The sequence below is a fragment of the Nerophis ophidion genome, linkage group LG06, assembly GCF_033978795.1.
Source record: "Nerophis ophidion isolate RoL-2023_Sa linkage group LG06, RoL_Noph_v1.0, whole genome shotgun sequence".
NCBI classification, from domain to species: domain Eukaryota; kingdom Metazoa; phylum Chordata; class Actinopteri; order Syngnathiformes; family Syngnathidae; genus Nerophis; species Nerophis ophidion.
Window position 1 is genome coordinate 18,354,794 of NC_084616.1, and position 19,791 is coordinate 18,374,584.

General features: G+C 39.8%; 1 protein-coding gene across 2 annotated transcripts in view; it reads right to left on the reverse strand.

Annotated features, from left to right (window-relative positions):
• nup210 (nucleoporin 210) overlaps positions 1-19,791 on the reverse strand; it is a 131,988-nt gene that overhangs the window by 38,704 nt on the left and 73,493 nt on the right. For both annotated transcript variants that reach the window (XM_061902923.1, XM_061902922.1), the window contains exons 20-30: positions 16,340-16,441; positions 16,114-16,242; positions 10,483-10,610; positions 10,278-10,413; positions 10,153-10,215; positions 4,910-5,089; positions 4,765-4,845; positions 4,559-4,690; positions 4,340-4,498; positions 2,041-2,132; positions 1,784-1,958 (exon numbers count right to left, since the gene is read on the reverse strand). In XM_061902923.1, the coding sequence (XP_061758907.1) occupies positions 1,784-1,958; positions 2,041-2,132; positions 4,340-4,498; positions 4,559-4,690; positions 4,765-4,845; positions 4,910-5,089; positions 10,153-10,215; positions 10,278-10,413; positions 10,483-10,610; positions 16,114-16,242; positions 16,340-16,441 (1,377 nt within the window). The remainder of the gene's footprint in view (positions 1-1,783; positions 1,959-2,040; positions 2,133-4,339; positions 4,499-4,558; positions 4,691-4,764; positions 4,846-4,909; positions 5,090-10,152; positions 10,216-10,277; positions 10,414-10,482; positions 10,611-16,113; positions 16,243-16,339; positions 16,442-19,791) is intronic.

Sequence of the window (19,791 nt, forward strand, 5' to 3'; positions counted from 1 at the left end):
GGTCACGTTGTTTATGTTTAAAAATTATTCAACTATTCAATGTCAAAATATAAAAGAGTAGAATTAATGGACACAATTTCAGTTACTGTCTTGTTGTAAAACACCAATGAAAATTAAAGTTAGCAATTAGACTGGACTTTCTTATATGTAAACCAACCACTCATCACGGATGTCTCCTACACATTGTGTCCTCTGCCGGTGGAGTTGCTTCGCATAGTAGCTTTGATTTTTGAGTTAATAGTTTTTATTGGAAAACAGTCGTTGGAAACCGTAGTTGTTGGCAAGTACGGCAAAGAGACGGATCAAGATTTAAAGTCACATGCATGCCTTTGTTAATAAATAGAAAGTTGATCCATCACTTCCTTGCTATGATTGTTTGACACAGTGCAGTATAATACTTTATATTGTGTTCAAAGTGTACAAACCTTCACTAAAACATGGACTTTTTATCCGCGTTTACATTGTTTTCCGTGAAAAAAGTGTTTCACTGTACAAACGTTGATTCAAGAGTTAATAATACAAAACCCAAAACCATTGAAGTTGGCATGTTGTGTAATTTGTTAATAAAAACAGAATACAATGATTTGCAAGGATTTGATTAGCATCCATGATAACGGTGCTTGGATGACAACATATGTTGCTCCAAAACCTGTATGTACCTTTCAGTATTAAGGGTACCTTCACAGATGTGTAAATTACCCATGCCTTGGGCACTAATACACCTTCATACCATCACAGATGCTGGCTTTTGCACCTATAACAATCCGGATTGTTCTTTTCCTTTTTGTTCCGGAGGACACAACGTCCACAGTTTCCAAAAACAATTTGAAATGTGGACTCGTCAGACCACAGAACACTTTTCCACTTTGTATAAGGCCATCTTAGATGAGCTCGGGCCCAGGGAAGCCGGCGGCGTTTTTGGGTGTTGTTGATAAATAGCTTTCGCTTTGCATAGTAGTTTTAACTTGCACCTACAGATGTTATGACAAACTGTAGTTACTGACAGTGGTTTTCTGAAATTTTCCTGAGAGCATGTGGTGATATCTTTTACACACTGATGTCGCATTTTGATGCAGTACCGCCTGAGGGATCGAAGGTCCGTAATATCATCGCTTACGTGCAGTGATTTCTCCAGATTCTTGGAATCTTTTGATGATATTATGGAACGTAGATGGGGCAAGCCCTAAATTCCTTGCTGGTTAAGAAATGTTGTTCTTAAACTGTTGGACAATTTGCTCATACATTTGTTCACTAACTGGTGACCCTTCCTCCATCCTTGTTTGTGAATGACTGAGCATTTCATGGAAGCTGCTTTTATACCCAATTATGGCATCCACCTGTTCCCAGATAGCCTGTTCATCTGTGGGATGTTCCAAATAAGTGTTTGATGTGAATTTTTCAGTCTTTTTGGCCACTTGTGGCAGCTTTTTTGAAACATGTTAAATGTGTCAAATTCCAAATTAGCTAATATTTGCAAAAAAAAAAGAAGTTTCTCAGTTTGAACATTAAGTATCTTGTCTTTGCAGTGTATTTAATTGAATATAGGTTGAAAAGTATTTGCAAATTATTGTATTCTGTTTTTATTTACGATTTACACAACGTGCCAACTTCACTGGTTTTTGGTTTTGTAAATAAAAAGGAATAAATCAATTGGAAAGAGAACAAGGGAACTTGTTAAATCCAGGTTCCAGTCTATTGTCGTACAGTTTCCAACCTAATAAGCAGACTGACAGGGTATTTTTGCATCCAGCAGCACGCCAGACAGGCTGCCTCCCAAACTGACCTTTACTGCAATGGTGAGAGTTTGATTGACACCAAAGGACTCTTGTGAGGTGACCAGCAGCGATGAGATGCCAGTGAGGGAGCCTGAGGAGAGGAGGCCCTTAGAGTCCACTTGCGCGCTAACCGGCTGCTCGGTGCAAGCCAGCATCCGGTACGAGACCGCACCCATGCCGTCCCTGATTCACGTCAAAGCAGGTGATTATTGCGGGGCTGGGTTAATCCAAAATAAACCTGGCAGGAAAGGCAAGTGGAACTCACCGGTTGGTTTGGAGTTTGAGGACCGAGTTGGGAGCCATCAGTATCTCTCCAGCCTCCACTTGGGGATTAAGCATGTGCAGCTTGTCATAGACCTTGATGAAGAGAAACATAGTCGCGGCACTGTTATTAGCCAACCTACTCCCTTTCACGTCGCAGTCTGACACATGCACTCATCTTTAATTTGCAGTCCTAGCACTTCACAAAGCAACAACTTTCGATGTTCCAAAAAGCTCAAGCAGATGGGGGTGGGGTACCTTTCCCATTTGAACGATACAGTACCGATTTTCATGTACATGGGTATTGATACGGTGGCAATTTTGGTACATTTGTGTGTTCATGTGGTAATAAATTTACATTTGTTTAATTAATTTTGTCACACTTTACAGTGATCTGTGCTGTCTAGTTGTTACATTTTGTTTTGTTTAAAATTTCTAGGTATCACTTGTAATAATGTTGGCGTTAACACAGTTTGTATATTTTTATGCATGGAAATTAGAAATATTGCGCATTTCCGGAGGATTTTTTTTTTTCTTTACCGATCTTGCCTTCTTCGGGTCAAAACTACGGTTTGCTTGTTTTTTTGTTAATAATCGTTTTTCCCGGTGTTTTGCTTTGTTTGTATTTGCCGGTGCTGTGCCAAAATGTGACAGCCTGCTAAAAATCTATTTCCCTGGCGGGAGCGCGCACCGCTCACCAAACCTGCATTGCTTGGCTTGGTCTGTCCACAGCGGATTACTATGTGTTAGACAAAACACCTTATCTTCGTGGTTATCGTAACGCTGCGTGTTTGACATCATTTAAGCCTTTCTCGTGTCCAAAAAAATGACAGTTTGCCTTTTCTGTGGTATTAATGAGATCTAAAGCGCTCATACTTGCCAACCCTCCCGGATTTTCCGGGAAACTCCCGAAATTCAGCGCCTCTCCTGAAAACCTCCCAGGACAAATTTTCACTCGAAAATCTCCCGAAATTCAGGCGGAGCTGGAGGCCACGCCCCCTCCAGCCCCATGCGGACCTGACTCAGCAATGTTGTGACCCTCTTAAACAGGACAATACTGCCATCTAATGTACATAGAATAGAATAGAATGTATTTTATTGATCCCTGGGGGAAATTCAGCACCACAGTTCGCTCACAATAAACAATGATAGTAATAAATAATATATATATTATATATGAATAATATAAATATATTCTACATATATTCTACATTTAAGTGGAGTCAAGGAACATATGCATTAGGGAGTCTGTTCTGAAGCCCAAAGTAAAGAGACGTAACTTCATCACCTCGCCTGGTTATTGACTCCAACCCAATATATTACACTGTCGACGAGCAAAATGAAGAAATACGCTTGCAAGTTCCAAAACGAATGGAAACAAGAATTTCAGTTTATCCAGGAGAGTTCGAAGGGGAAGGGGTATGTTGCCTGTAAATTTTGTAGAACAGACTTCTCCATTGAACACGGTGGTCGAACGGATATACTCAGTCATGAACGGTCAGCGAAGCACAAAGCGTCCGCAGCGCAGCATCGTTCACAACCCAGTATTATGGGCCACCTCGCCAAATGGAGACCCGGTGGTGTAACTTATGCTGAGACAAAGATGGCCATGCTGATAGCTGGAAGCGACATCCCGTTCTTATTTGCGGAGGTCTACAACAAATCCGTGAATGATATGTTTCCGGATTCGGAGATCGCTCGCCAGTCCGCAAATGGCAGAACAAAGGTTACTCAAATAGTGAAAGGTAAGTGTTGTTGTTTTTTAGGAACCAGCAAACACAGTACAGTTAGTAGAACAACTGTGTTTTTATTACTGTGCATTTGATAGGTGCCGTCGAAAATTCAACTATTTCTTTTTAAATAACTTTTATTTATATATATAATAAAATAAATATATATAGCTAAAATTCACTGAAAGTCAAGTATTTCATACATACATACATATATACTGTATTTATATATATATATATATATATATGAAATACTCGAGTTGGTGAATCATACTCCTCCCCTGACCCCCCGCCCCATCCCCACCTCCCGAAATCGGAGGTCTCAAGGTTGGCAAGTATGAAAGCGTTGTATAATATTGAGTATTTTATTGACACATATAATTTCCAGGTTTTTTGCGGGTCAGATAAAATGATGTCGTGGGCCAAATCTGGTCCCCAGGCCTTGAGTTTGACACTTGTGATGTAAAGTGTGTGAGTATTTAAAAAGACACTTTTTAAATATTATTATTATTATTTTAGAAAGCATTCTAGCACAGCACACGGGAAATTACGTCACAAGTCTCAGCGCTGTACCTGGATTTGAATCTCATCTCGGAGCTCTGGGAGATTACCAGCAAATTGGCCGACGACAGGGTCGACAACTTTTAGGACCACCTTGAGCCCTGTCCGGCCTCTCGTCCTTCCAGTCACACTCATGCCGAAGTTGTTCTCGGGGCCCAGTTCCACATTAGCCTGAGGGTTTGCAACCACATATTGGAAATCAATCTACTCCAAGATCTTTTCCAAACAAACCTCAGAGTGTCTTGGCTGGAGGTCCAGGATGTCCCTCTTGCTGGTGGACCAGTGGAAAGTGAGTCCAGGCAGAGCATTACCAAACGTGAAGGGTGTTTGACTGTTGGTCAAACCCATGACATATACGGGCATCTACAGAAGTGTGAAGACAATGTCAGCATTCAGCAGGAACAGGACATTTAATCTACTGGTACACTAAGTTGCACCTGAGCTCCTGTCTTGATTCGTGTGATGGGTGCTCTGATTCGAATGGCAGTCAAATGCACAACCTCAACATCGACTTGGTCCTACACACATTTGACAAGTTAAAAGAGGCCGACTCAATCACCCGCACTCCGTCACCTCCTTCACCTTCGACACCACCACCAGCTTTCCGGTTTCAGCGTCCACGGCTTGAACCAGTCCTGTCACAGTGACGTTACCCAGGGTCACACCCCTGACGTGACCCACGCTGCTGACGCCAGCAACATCCTCGTTGGAGATGGAAAACAAAATATTGGACTGGGGCTGAGGGCCACCCTCTGATGTGATCTAGAGGCAAAGGAAAAGTGATAAACGAGACTCCCACAGCACATTTGGAATGGAACAGCAAGTTCTATTCAAGTACAGTTATGATAGTGAATTCAACTGTGACACAAGGGCCAAGAAAAAAAAAACACTTTTTCAACAGTACATGACTCGTGTTTACTAGTTACAGATCAACAGATTATTGTTGTCAAGCTAGATATACCTATACATTACTAAATACTTTATACATATACAGTACAGGCCAAAAGTTTGGATACACCTTCTCATTCAATGTGTTTTCTTTATTTTCATGACTATCTACATCAAGGGTGCTCACACTTTTTCTGCAGGCAAGCTACTTTTCAATTGACCAAGTCGAGGAGATCTACCTCATTCATATTTTTTTTTATATTTATTTATGTATGAAAGAGACATTTTTGTTAACGAGTTAATGGTGTTTAATGATAATATAAGCATGTTTAACACATATGGATTCCTTTCTTTCATGAAGACAAGAATATAAGTTGGTGTATTTGATTCTGATGACTTGCATTGATTGGAATCAGACAGTGGTGCTGATAACGTCCGCATTTTAAAATGGAGAAAAAGGTCCTCCTTTCTGTCCAATACCACATGAAAGTGGTTGGATTTGTCATCTTATTTGTCCAACTTGCATAATCCTTTTTAAACACTTTGTTATGAGTAGTATATATGTGTGTGTGGCCCTTTACTGTGTTGACAGCAGGTGAGTGACGTCAGTGAGTGTGTGGGCGAGCGAGGAGAGGGAACGGTCGCTGAGTTTGCTAGCTTGTGCACGCCAGCTTTCTGAGTCTCTTATTTTGTTAGCACAGGCAGGATGAAGCAGGTCTTTTATGGTGAAGACAGGAACTGTGCAGTTGGTCTTTAGAGTTTTGACAGCAGGTACGGCCCAAGAGTCTGTTGAAATCAAAAGTGTTTCTCTCCGTCCGTCGTGTCAGTGATTTTTTTCGTAATAACGTGCTCGCAGCAGCCAGCGTCATCTCACAAGATCCTCGGGTGCCGAGAATGTCAAACAACTGACGAAAGTGAAGTCTTGGTGAAGATTGATGATTGCTCATTTTTACGTCTTTTTTTTAATGCCTGGCTTGTGATCGACGTAATGCCCACCCCTGATCTACATTGTAGATTGTCACTGAAGGCATCAAAACGATGGACCCATGCTTAACAATGCATGTGATCAAGTACTATGATTTTGACAGAGACTCGAAATTCCGTTCTTGTGTTTATCTCATGATAGATTTATTTTGTTTTTGTTTTTCCTTTCTCTATTTGACATGTACAAAGTGAGCGTGGAAAGGGTATAAGGCATAATAAGCTTTTAGCTTCAGCCTATATTTTTCTGGTCAGGAAATGTAAACCGATACTTTAATATATTTATCTGCTATGCACTTGAAGTGTACTGTTTAAATGAACTGATGACCAAATAAACAAAATAAAAAATAAAGGCCGATAAGTGATATTTGGAGGCAATATTAATTTACAGTAAAAGTTATATAAACCCTGCGATGAGGGGGCGACTTGTCCAGGGTGTACGCCGCGTCCCGCCCGATTGCAGCTAAGATAGGCTCCAGCGACCCTCCGCAACCCCTAAAGGGACAAGCGGTTGAAAATCGATGAATGGAGTTATATAAACCTGATTATATGGAAGTAGACATATGAAAATGGCATCAAGTGTTTTTTTTATAATTTTTTTGTTGGAAAGGTGGGACTAGTAACTTATTAATCTCTGTCACGTTTTTTGATTGAGTCACGGAACATGAAATTAAGTAGCCAAGACACGTAACGAGACCGGGAAGAGGCCATGATAGAAGGACAAAGACTAGATTCACTGGGAAATTTTGAAGGTTTTGACAGGTAACCAGAAGAGACGTTCTGCAGACGACCAGGGGAAGAATTCTCACAAGAACGCAAATATCAGATACCAAAACATATTTGGAGATAATTATTCCCAAAGAAGGTCACTTTATTAAAATTGGGCTAGTGTCTAAGCCAGGGGTCGGGAACCTTTTCGGCTGAGAGAGCCATACAAGCCAAATATTTTTAAAAGTATTTCCGTGAGAGCCATATTGTTACGGCTCAGACCCCTGCCAATGGCGCTCATCCATCTGTGCGCTCCAGTGAGCGCAACTCAGGACACGCCGACAGGCACGCACATCCAGGGACACGCCATGCGCCTCTCAGCCCTGCAGCATCCACCAGCTGTAATCGTTCACCAGCAATCAGCACACCTGCATGTAATGAGGGAGCTGCCTTCTTAAAACTGGACAACCTGCCATCACTCGCCGGAGTATAGTCTTCTGTCACGTACAGTAAGCCACGTCCTGCTTAAGCAATCCTGCTCTCTCTGTCTGTTTTCCCTTCCGTGTTTCATTGTCCTGTCATCCTACCGCAGACCTCCGTATCGTCATTCCTCGTCGTTATTGTTTCTCGGATTGCCCCTTCGATCTCGACCTCCCGCTTGGACACGTTCTTCCCGACTCCTCTCACTCGCCCTGGATCATCTGCCTGCCCCACGGACTTCCGTGTTCCTTCGCTCTCCCCAACATTTATGGTAAAACCCTCCAGTTAAATACTACACATTGTCTTACACCATACACACTCTTGGATCTAGTTCACACTCCATTTCCTTAGTTTATGTTTATATTGTTTGATTATTATATATACGGTTAATATATATAATAAATCTATAGAGCTATATTTCCTCTAGTGTCTGTTGCCGTCACCTTCCCCTGTTAAACCATAACACATATAATATTTTTTTTAAACACCGAATACAACGAAATGCGTGCATTTTTAAGTAAGACCAACATTTTTAGAGTATAATAAGTCTCTTATTCTTTTTAATAACATTGTTATTCTGAAGCTAACCAACAATAAATAAAATACTTCTTACCATTAATGCGACTTCTTGAACAGGTGCGGTGGAAACCGGATGGATGGATTAAAATGCATAAGAATGTTTTGTATTTTGAACGTTATGTTGACACTGTGATTACCAGCGGAATTATTCATTACTTACCCTGTTAAGCAATGTCAGCTAAGATTTATCTGAGAGCCAGGAGCAGTCATCAAAAGAGCCACAGGTTCCCTACCCCTGGTCTAAGCGGTCTACTTCATTAATCATTATGATTTTAAACTGGCATTGTGTGAGTATATATAATTTCTGCTGATGTAGTTGTAGTTCCGTTGTAAAAATAAATAAAAAATACAATAAAAAATGGCCGATACCAAGAGCTACAGGATCATTTCTAATGTAAAATGCCCCTTCAAAGTAAGACTGTTCTTTGGACATGTACCTCAGGATTGGCTGAAAAAAGAGAAACACTTCATGAATATCCTACTAGTGGCTTGTAAAAAGACCATTACCAGGAAATGGATATTAGAGGAGAGCCCAACTTTGAAGCTATCGATGGAAATCACAATGGACATTGATAAACTGGAGAGGATGACGGCTTATATTAATTATAAATTGGAGAAATGTACTTCATACTGGGAAAACTGGGTAAGTTATGTCACGCCCCATAAGCTTGATTTTATTTTCTCAAATTAGTGATTGTACTGTTTAAAAAAAGATTACTCCCTATATGTTTAGTTTTCTCTATTTATTTATTATCTGTTATATTCCTATATTTTTTAATAGTTTTTTTGTATTTATCTGTTATAATGGGCCTGCTGCAATGCAAGTAGCCCATATTATCATTGCTCATACTTCAAACTTTATTATAGTTCCGCAAGTGGGACGGCGTGGCGCAGTGGAAGAGTGGCCGTGCGCAACCCGAGGGTCCCTGGTTCAATCCCTACCTAGTACCAACCTCATCACGTCCGTTGTATCCTGAGCAAGACACTTCACCCTTGCTCCTGATAGGTGCTGGTTAGCGCCTTGCATGGCAGCTCCCTCCATCAGTGTGTGTGAATGGGGAAGTAGTGTCAAAGCGCTTTGAGTACCTTGAAAGTAGAAAAGCGCTATACAAGTAAAACCCATTTATAATTTATTTATTTAAGTTTCTCTTACACTTACTACGTGACGAACCGGCCAAAAAACCCCCACATGTTATGCTGTCGGAAAGGTCTCACTAGTGCCAATGGGGGTACTTTAAGTTCAGAACTTTTCGTGTTACCATAGCGCCGCTATTCCGAAAACTAATCGCAATGAGTAGGTACGCAACCGTTAGGATGGCGAATATTTTCCAGCAAAAGGCTCCAACCTGTGAGATTACCTCCTCTTGTAGCTCAGCCATACTTTCACGTAGCTCGGTGCTTACCGTCTCATTTTGTTCACAAACTTGTCTACTTTCACCCTGGTTTTGACATCCAATGTTTGGTTTTGGCTGGATGGCCATCGAAAGGAGGTGAGCACCATCGGGGTTTTTCCATTAAAGCGGATGGCGTCCAGTCTAATTTACTAGAGCGTGGAACCCCGAAAATTTGCTTTTTTTTGGTGAACAACGTGTCCTCACGACCACATCTTTTATCCCATTGTTATGTGTTTCGGCGAAAACGTTGACACACATGTCCTCTCTCAGAAAATGTCACTTTCATGAAGTTCATGTGTCGCATTTGGCTTCTGTTGGCCCTCAAAGCCAATAAAGTCAGCACAATCTCTCATTGATTCCATTCTAGTTATTATTATTACTTTGTTTTTTGCTGTTATTCTCTCTTTTTTTTTTCTTTTGGGGGGAGGGGTGGCATCGTTGGGATAGAAACAAAAAAATATTTTGACATTTAGGGCAGACAATAGATATATGATGTATGCAAATAAGATGTAATGGATAGGAATGTCTGATGTTGAATGTCAATAAAAAACAATTAAAAAGGCTTGATATACATCAAAATGCCAAATATGGGCGTGCCAATAACCTCTCTTATAAGCCAACTTTAGATCACTTCCTGATTAGATGGCAGTGCTTTTTAACGAGAGCAACAGTGCAGTTCAAGAGGACAACACAGTCTTCAGAAACAACTCTGGCAAAGGTCCCTCTTGGAAGACTGACTGTAGAGCACTGCTGCCAGCAAAAGCATCATTAGCACACACACCCACACACACACACCTGCATCATTGCGCCGATCAGCAGAGTCATTTTCCTGGGGATGAGCTTGAACGGAGGAAACACCTGGCAGGGGAAGGATAGTTTAAGTGACAGCGGCCATGATGACTCTCACAAATGAACGATACCTCAATCTGTTGAGGAGCAGATGAAATCTTCCTGCCGGTGGTATCCACGACGACTGCAGACAAAGTGGTCTGGCCCACAGAAACACCTTTCACCAGGAACACTGCGGTGTCATGTTCTGTGGACTCTGCTACTGGGCTACAGAAACCAACACATGCCGCTTTACTGCTTCTCATGGACAACGTATTGAGGCATCATGGGACTTACGTTAACCAAACTATCTCAGAAGCTGCCTTGACTTTCAAATTCATGAACTGGAAATAGCTGGCTGGGAAGGGCCTCTTGTGGTCATCCAACACTCTGACGTAGCATCTGACTGATTTTCCAATCTCCACCTGTAGATGAGACAAACCAGTGATGATTTGAAGTGAAAATAAGCCTGGGGGGTCCCCACAATAATGTCTAATTCAGTGGTTTTTAACTTTGTTGGAGTTACCGAACCCCACCAGTTTCATATGTGCATTTACCGAACACTTCTTAAGTGGAAAAAAAACACTAAACAAAAAATTCAAATTGAAGACAAAGTTATATACCGTATTTTTCGGAATATAAGTCACAGTTTATTTCATAGTTTGGCCGGGGGTGCGACTTATACTCAGGAGCGACTTATGTGTAAAATTATTAACACATTACCGTAAAATATCAAATTATATTATTTAGCTCATTCACGTAAAAGACTAGACCATGGGTGTCGAACTCTGGGCCGCGGGCCAAATTTGGCCCGCCGTTTAATTTCATTTGGCCCTTGAGGCAATATCAAATTAACATTGGAGCTGGCTCGCCGGTAACACCACATTCACCGCTAATACTCATACTTGCCAACCCTCCCGATTTTCCCGGGAGACTCCCGAAGTTTAGTGCCTTTCCCGAAAATCTCCCTGGGCAACCATTCTCCCGATTTCCACCCGGACAACAATATTGGGAGCGTGCCTTAAAGGCACTGTCCTCTACAACATGCCGTCACGTCCTCTTTTCCTCCACATAAACAGTGTGCTGGCCAAGTCACATAATATATGCGGCTTTCACACACACATACTTGGTCAACAGCCATACAGGTCCCACTGAGGGTTGCTGTATAAACAACTTTAACATTTTTACAAATATGCGCCACACTGTGAACCCACACCAAACAAGAATGACAAAACACATTTCGGGAGAACACCCGCACAACATAAACAACAGAACAAATTCTCAGGACCCCTTGCAGCACTAACTCTTCTGGAATGCTACAATATACACCCCCCGCTACCACCAAACCCCGCCCACCTAATTTCTATTTTATTTTCGAATTTATTAGCCTGCGGAAAAAGTTAATGTTGATATTTACCTCAAAAGGCTGCAAATAGAAAAGAGGCATTAATTTTTTTTAATTACGTATGTTTTTTCGTTAGTTTTTTGACAGTTGATTTTGCACTATTACGTCATATAAGCTCTGCCTGTTCCATGGGAGTAAGCCCGAGTACCCGGAGGGAACCCACGCAGTCATGGGGAGGACATGCAAACTCCATACAGAAAGATCCCGAGCCCGGGATTGAACCCAGGATTACTCAGGACCTTCGTATTGTACGGCAGATGCACTAACCCCTGTCCACCATGCTGCCCTATTTAAGCCTTGCTTGTTCAATATTCATTGCAAAACTTGTTTGGGGCCCAATTAAAAGTTTAATTTGTTCAACCTTGGCCCGCGGCTTTGTTCAGTTTTGAATTTTGGCCCACTCTGTATTTGAGTTTGACACCCCTGGACTAGACGTATAAGATTTCATCGGATTTAGCAATTAGGATTGACAAATTGTTTGGTAAACGTATAGCATGTTCTGTATGTTATAGTTATTTGAATGACTCTTACCATAATATGTTACGTTAACATATCAGGGACCTTCTCAGTTGGTTATTTATGCGTCATATAACGTACACTTATTCAGCCTGTTGTTCACTATTCTTTATTCATTTTGAATTGCCTTTCAAATGTCTATTCTTGGTGTTGGGTTTTATCAAATAAATTTCCCCCAAAAATGTGACTTATACTCCAGTGCGACTTATGTTTTTTTCCTTCTTTATTCTGCATTTTCGGCAGGTGCGATTTATACCCCAAAGCGACTTATACTCCGAAAAATACAGTGTTTTTTTCACTGGTGCACAAAATGAACCATGCATGAACATCACCTCGTTCAAAGAAGAAAAAACCAACACAGTGCATGAACGCACAACGAATGACACACCTGCAAATCAGATGGAAAATTAGAGGGAACATTGTTTGGGGGGTATTTATATTAGGGAGAAGTCTTTTTTTACACAATGAGTCGGGTGTGTCTTGACCTCTACGAACCCCTGAGGCCGACTCACCGAACCCCCTAGGGTTCAATCGAACCCAGGTTTTAAGAACCACTGGTCTAATTAAATGCCAAAAACTTAATGAAAGACCGCCTTAAAAAACGGAATGGTTTTTAAAACATTTTTACTGAATGAGACCATCACTGCACATCATAACGGCAGCTACGGTTTCCATCTTAAAGATCGGAAAAATGTTTTGGTGAATGTCTGAGGGGGCCAGATTGAAAAGCTTAACAGGCCGCATGCGGACCCCCGGACCTTAATTTGCCGAGCTCTGGTCTGCACTGTTGCAAAAGTTATCACGTGTGTTCTTAAATGTGTATTCCACGTTTTCCATGTCGAGAGCAGTTTTGATGTGGGCTTACAAGTTAAACAACTGAAACAAATGTGTTGTTTTAACCAGACGCATACATTTGTCCAAATGTGGCCAAGAAGATCCATAGTGGGTTTCATGGACGTGGTCTACATGGCTAAAAAAAAACATCTAAGGAAGAGAATCCCTTTGCCATCGTCCACTAGTTTTTTTTAAATATATAATATATATTTTATATCTAATATATAAAAATAATTCCCTGCTTGAATATCCACTCTTCTCTTCTCCGACTCTCTCGTTGTCATTTGGGATGTCTGTTGTGATTTCCCTTACTGGTTCAATGACTTGCTCTATCTTGCATGTGAAGTGAAGTGTATTATATTTATATAGCGCTTATCTCTAGTGACTCAAAGCGCTTTACATAGTGAAACTCTATATCCAAGCTACATTTAAACCAGTGTGGGTGACACTGGGAGAAGGTGGGTAAAGTGTATTGTCCAAGGAGACAACGGCAGTGACTAGGATGGCGGAAGCGGGGATCGAACCCGGAACCCTCAAGTTACTGGCACAGCCGCTATACCGCCCCTTGCCTCTGATTGGCCTGTCCGTAATGTTCTGCCCTAATCTTAACCAATCATGACTCATCATAGTAAACCGACCAACCAATCATGGATGTTCTTATACGTAAAGCAACCAATCATCATTGATGTTTTCCATATATTGTGTCCCCTGCCTTTGGAATTGGTTCACTATGTAGCTTCGATTTTTAAGTTAATAATTTTTAATGGAAAACCATAGTTTTTACCACTGGATGATCAAAAACCTTACTCATTACGGGAAAACTGTAGTTGTTGGCAAGTATGGCAAAGAGACGGATCAAGATTTCAACACACATCGTAGGTGAGAAAAAAAGAAGAAAAAACAAAAATATCTGTTTACCATATTTTTCGGACTACAAGGTGAACTTACAATCGTTTAATGTTCTTAAAAATCGAGGGTGCGCCTTATAATCCGGTGTGTCTAATGTACGGAATAATTCTGGTTGTGCTTCCGCGATTTCGGTCGCCAGGTTGCCGCTTGAAGTTATTATTTTATGTATTTATATTTATATATATATATATATATATATATATATATATATATATATATATATATATATATATATATATATATATATCAGTGACGTGCTGTCAGGGGAGGCAAGTGTGGTAGTGGCTCACCTGCCACCAGGTGGCTTAACCATGAAATGTTCCAAAACAAAGTGATAAAATAAGTTATAATAGTTCTCTTTTGGTTTATGCTTTCTATGGGATTTTGGTGTGGTTCCTGTATATTTTGATAATTTTCATGGTCGAAATCGTGGAAATTCCATGTTTCCTGATCAAAACAACGCAGCATACGAGAAGTGAGGCAAACACAGGCGTTGCCTCCATGGCTACACACAGTGTGTATTGAGCGTGTAAGTGCGAGGGGGCACATGCTTGTTGCCACGGGAAAAGGCAAGCCATGAGGCAGCATGTACTTCTACCTCAAGGTAGGGGGCGATATATTGTCAACTTCCAGTTCAATGCCTCAGCAGTACTCTGACTCGCCACACTGGGACAAGGTAACAAATGAAGGAAGAATTAATTCCCAAGAAAAATAGCAGGGGGTCCGTTGTCTGGCGGTGGTTTGGCTTCAAGTGGGAATATGTCGAACAGACAACCGTAATTTGTCAAGTGTGGGGCAAAAGCGTTGCTACAAAAAGTAGCATTACTGTTAATATGTAGCATTATTTGAAAAATCAACTGCTAGAGAATGAAGAGTACTTACTCTGCATATCAACATCTCCATTCGGTGCCACGCCAACAAAATGCCGAGGCAATCATTTCCACATCAACACCGTATGAAAAAATAATGAACATAAGGAGATAACGTCCGCAGTAACCATCCACATAGCGATTTGATTTCCTATTTTGCAGCTCATTTTTTATTGGCAGTCATTGAAATATCTTGTGTGACATCATGCACAAAAGTGCACTTTGTTTTAAACTACTGTAGTGGTGTTCTGTACCTTGTTTAAAAATGTCTCTGACAATCTTGCACTTTCTGTTTTGAAATGACATGAATGTTTGTACCACTGCTTAATGACTGTTTAATAAATACACTTTTGGTCAATTGACTTAGTTCTGATTTCCCTCTCTGCATGAAAGTTTAAAATGAGCATATATTAATGCAGTATGAACAAGAATGTTTTAATGTAGACACATAGAATCACCATACTGCTGTGATTATATGCATCAAGTATTCAAGACTTAGCCAAAATATCCAGATATACATCGTGTATCGTGACATGGCCTAAAAATATCGAAATATTAAAAAAAGGCCATATCGCCCAGCCCTAGCCTTATGTATGAAAATAGACCTGAATAGACCCGCTCATCGGCAGTGCGCCTTATAATCCGGTGCACCATATGGTCCGGAAAGTATGGTATATTTTTACAGAGACAAAAAAGACAGACTTCCCACTATAGAGCAAAAAAAAAAAAAATCACATGCCTGCAGGACAGTCACCATTTTGGGCCAAGCCAAGGATGTTAAGCCCCAGCCCAGAGCAAACCTCACAACAAACTTGAAAAGTCTAACAGATTACTCTTCATTTACAACTGAAGTTAAAAAGTGGCTTTGGAGCAATCAAAACTGCTCACACGGTCACTAAGGTGGGCATTATGTTTGGCAGATCAACTTAATGTGTATTATATTTATGCATGAACGCATTTTTGTTGTAAATTGTGAGGTGTGTCTGTTAAAATCATGGTTGTTTTTACAAATGATGACAGATGTGAACAAGAGCATGTCTTTGTGTGATGATGTAATTTAGATGTGGTTGTATTGTATATTAAGTATGTGTCCATGAAAGGGCATTTAATGACTTTTTTAAAATTTGATTACGTGATACGGTATGATTTTATATTATCATTTTAGTGCATGATTTTTGTATCCCTTTAATTTTTTGAAATGAGCTATTTAGCTATAATCTGGTACAGAACATATCTGTCAATGAGCATAATGTTTCTGTGCATTGTCCCTTCAAATAAAGACTAAATTAAACTAAACACACTTGGTGCTGGAGTGTCAGCGAGGCACGTATGGAATGAGTGTTACGGATAACACAGTGGGAAGTGAGACCAGGGATTACCGGACTGGAAACTGACCTTGTCCACCACTCTCAGGTTCACCTCCAGAATGTCGGAAACATGGACGCTGGCTGCGACTGCTGACGGGGATGCCAGACACAGGTCATGAACCATCACTTGCACCTCTCCTGGGTGAAGGGGAGCAACCTGAGGACACAAAGGAATCCAGCAGAGATGTTATCGTTGGAAGCAATGTGGATGACTGAGAACAGTCAAATATACAATATTTCATTCCAGACATTACCTGAGCTGTTCTCTGGGCCTCATGGAATGCCACATCTGCAATCCCTTTAATGCTGCTATTCAGGAAAAAGTGGCCTGAACCCTCTCGCAAGGCCAAGTTGGCCTGCAAGAAACAAAATCAAATTAAAGGCTCAACATTGTAATGACTCTAAACACTTGTTTAATTGTGTGAATCCTCCAAAATTCATGTATTTATTATGTGAATGGTCCCAACTATTCACACATATGGTTTTCCACACCAAAATGTATCTATTTATTATTCTTCGACTTATCATTCTTCTCCAGATGTTGGCACGCTCTACCTTCCACATTTTTCATCCGATTCAAACCGTACCAACTTCAAACTGTTCAGTCTATTCGAGAAACGCGGGCTTTCCCTAGACAAAATCCAAAAAATCCCAGATTTCCCAGAATTCCAGGTTTTCCGGGACATTTTTTCATTCAAAATTAACTGGCCATTTTTGAACTTCCACCATTTCCACATTTTTCAACCAATTCAAACCATTCCACTGTCAACACATTCCAATCCTCCTGCACATTCAAATTATCTTTTTTTTTCAAGTTAAGAAAAAATTACTGGAATTCCCGTTTTTTTCTAACCCTTCTTTCATCCTATTTTCTGTCGACTACTCCTTCCACATTTTTCAACTTACTTCAACCGTTCCACCGTCAAATCATTCCTCTTAATCAGGACAAAAAAACATTTTGTTTTTTTTTTTAACTGGAAAAATTCCCATTATTCCAGGAATTCCGTAATACTATTTCTCAATTAAAAATTTTACGACTTCAACATTTCTCGACCGATTTGAAAAATTCCAACACCAACAATTTAAACTCATCCAGAAAATTGTAATTTTTTGGCATTTTTCAAAAAATTCCCTCTTTCCCAAAATTCCCATTAAAATATATTGGAAATTTTCAAAGTACCACAACTCCCACGTTTTATCCAAGTCAAACCGTTCCAACTTGAAAATATTCAGCCTTTTCAGGAATGTTTTTTCTTTTCAACAATTGTAAAAAAAAATAAAAAAATAAAATACCTGATTTTCTAGAATTCTCAGTTTTAGGGACATTTTCTCCTTTCAAAATGAATTATCCATTTTTCACACTTCAAAAATGTCCACATTTTTAGGCCGATTCAAACCGTTCCTACTTAAACTCATCCTGGACATTCAAACTAACACTTTCTCAAGTTCCAAACCAAATTACGGTTTTCCTGGAAATTCAAATGCTTTAACCTTCAAACTATTCCACCTTAAACATATTCCACTCATCCTGCACATTCAAATTATCATTTTTTTTAAGTTAAGAAAAAATTCCTGGAATTCCAAGAATTCCCGTTTTTTTCTAACCCTTCTTTCACCCTATTTTCTGTCGACTACTCCTTCCACATTTTTCAACTTACTTCAACCGTTCCACCATCAAATCATTCTCAATTAAAAATTTAACAACTTCAGCATTTCTCGACCGATTTGAAAAATTCCAACACCAACAACTCATTCAGAAAATTCAAATTTTTTGGCATTTTTCAAAAAAATCCCATTTTTCCAAAAATTCCCATTGAAATGTGTGGAACATTTTTCAAAGTACCGCAGCTCCCACAAATTTTATCCGATTCAAACCGTTCCAACTTCAAAATATTCAACCTTTTCGGGAATTGTGTGCTCCTTTTCAACAATTGAAATAAACAATTCCCTGATTAGGTTGATTGGCAACACTAAATTGGCCATAGTGTGTGAATGGGAGTGTGGTCTATCTGTGTTGGCCCTGCGATGAGATAGCGACTTGTCCAGGGTGTGCACCGCCTTCCGCCCGATTGTAGCTCAGATAGGTGCCTAGCGCCCCCCGTGACCTCAAAAGGGAATAAGCGGTAGAAAATGGATGGATGGAATTCCCTGATTTCCTAGAATACTCAGTTTTTAGGGACATTTTTCCAATTCAAAATAGTTGATCAATTTTTCACATTTCCAGAATTGCCACATTTTTCAACCAATTCAAACCGCTCCACCTTCAAAATATTCCACTCTTCCTGCACATTCAAACCATATTTTTTTTCAAGATAAAAAAAATTCAAGGAATTCCCGTTCTTCAAACCCTTTTTTCTGTCGACTACTCCTTCCACTTCAACCGTTCCACTGTCAAATCATTCCTCTTAATCAGGACAAAAAAACTTTTTTTTTGTAACTGGAAAAATTCCCATTATTCCAGGAATTCCCTAATACTATTTCTCAATTAAAAATTTTCCGTCTTCAACATTTCTCGACCGATTTGAAAAATTCCAACACCAACAATTTAAACTCATTCAGAAAATTTGAATTTTTTGGCATTTTTCAAAAAATTCCTCCTTTCCCCAAATTCTCATTGAAATATATGGGAATTTTTTCAAAGTACCGCAACTCCCACGTTTTATCCAAGTCAAACCGTTCCAACTTCAAAATATTCAGCCTTTTCAGGAATGTTTTTTCTTTTCAACAATTGTAAAAAGCCAAAACCTGATTTCCTAGAATTCTCAGTTTTAGGGACATTTTCTCCATTCAAAATTAATTATCCATTTTTCACACTTCAAAAATGTCCACATTTTTAGGCCGATTTAAACCATTCCAACTTCAACTCATCCTGGACATTCAAACTAACACTATCTCAAGTTCCAAACCAAATTATGGTTTTCCTGGAAATTCAAATGCTTCAACTTTCAAACTATTCCACCTTAAACATATTCCACTCATCCTGCATATTCAAACTATAATTTTTTTTAAGTTAAGAAAAAATTCCTGGAATTCCAAGAATTCCCGTTTTTTTCTAACCCTTCTTTCACCCTATTTTCTGTCGACTACTCCTTCCACATTTTTCAATTTACTTCAACCGTTCCACCATCAAATCATTCTCAATTAAAAATTTAACAACTTCAGAATTTCTCGACCGATTTGAAAAATTCCAACACCAACAACTCATTCAGAAAATTCAATTTTTTTTGCATTTTTCAAAAAAAATCCCTCTTTTCCAAAAATTCCCATTGAAATGTGTGAAACATTTTTCAAAGTACCGCAACTCCCACAAGTTTTATCCGATTCAAACCGTTCCAACTTCAAAATATTCAGCCTTTTCAGGAATTGTGTGCTCCTTTTCAACAATTGTAATAAACAATTCCCTGATTAGGTTGATTGGCAACACTAAATTGGCCCTAGTGTGTGAATGTGAGTGTGAATGTTGTCTGTCTATCTGTGTTGGCCCTGCGATGAGGTGGCGACTTGTCCAGGGTGTACGCCGCCTTCCGCCCGATTGTAGCTGAGATAGGCGCCAGCGACCCCAAAAGGGAATAAGCAGTAGAAAATGGATGGATGGAATTCCTTGATTTCCTAGAATACTCAGTTTTTAGGGACATTTTTCCAATTCAAAATAAATTATCAATTTTTCACATTTCCACAATTGCCTAATTTTTTAACCAATTCAAAC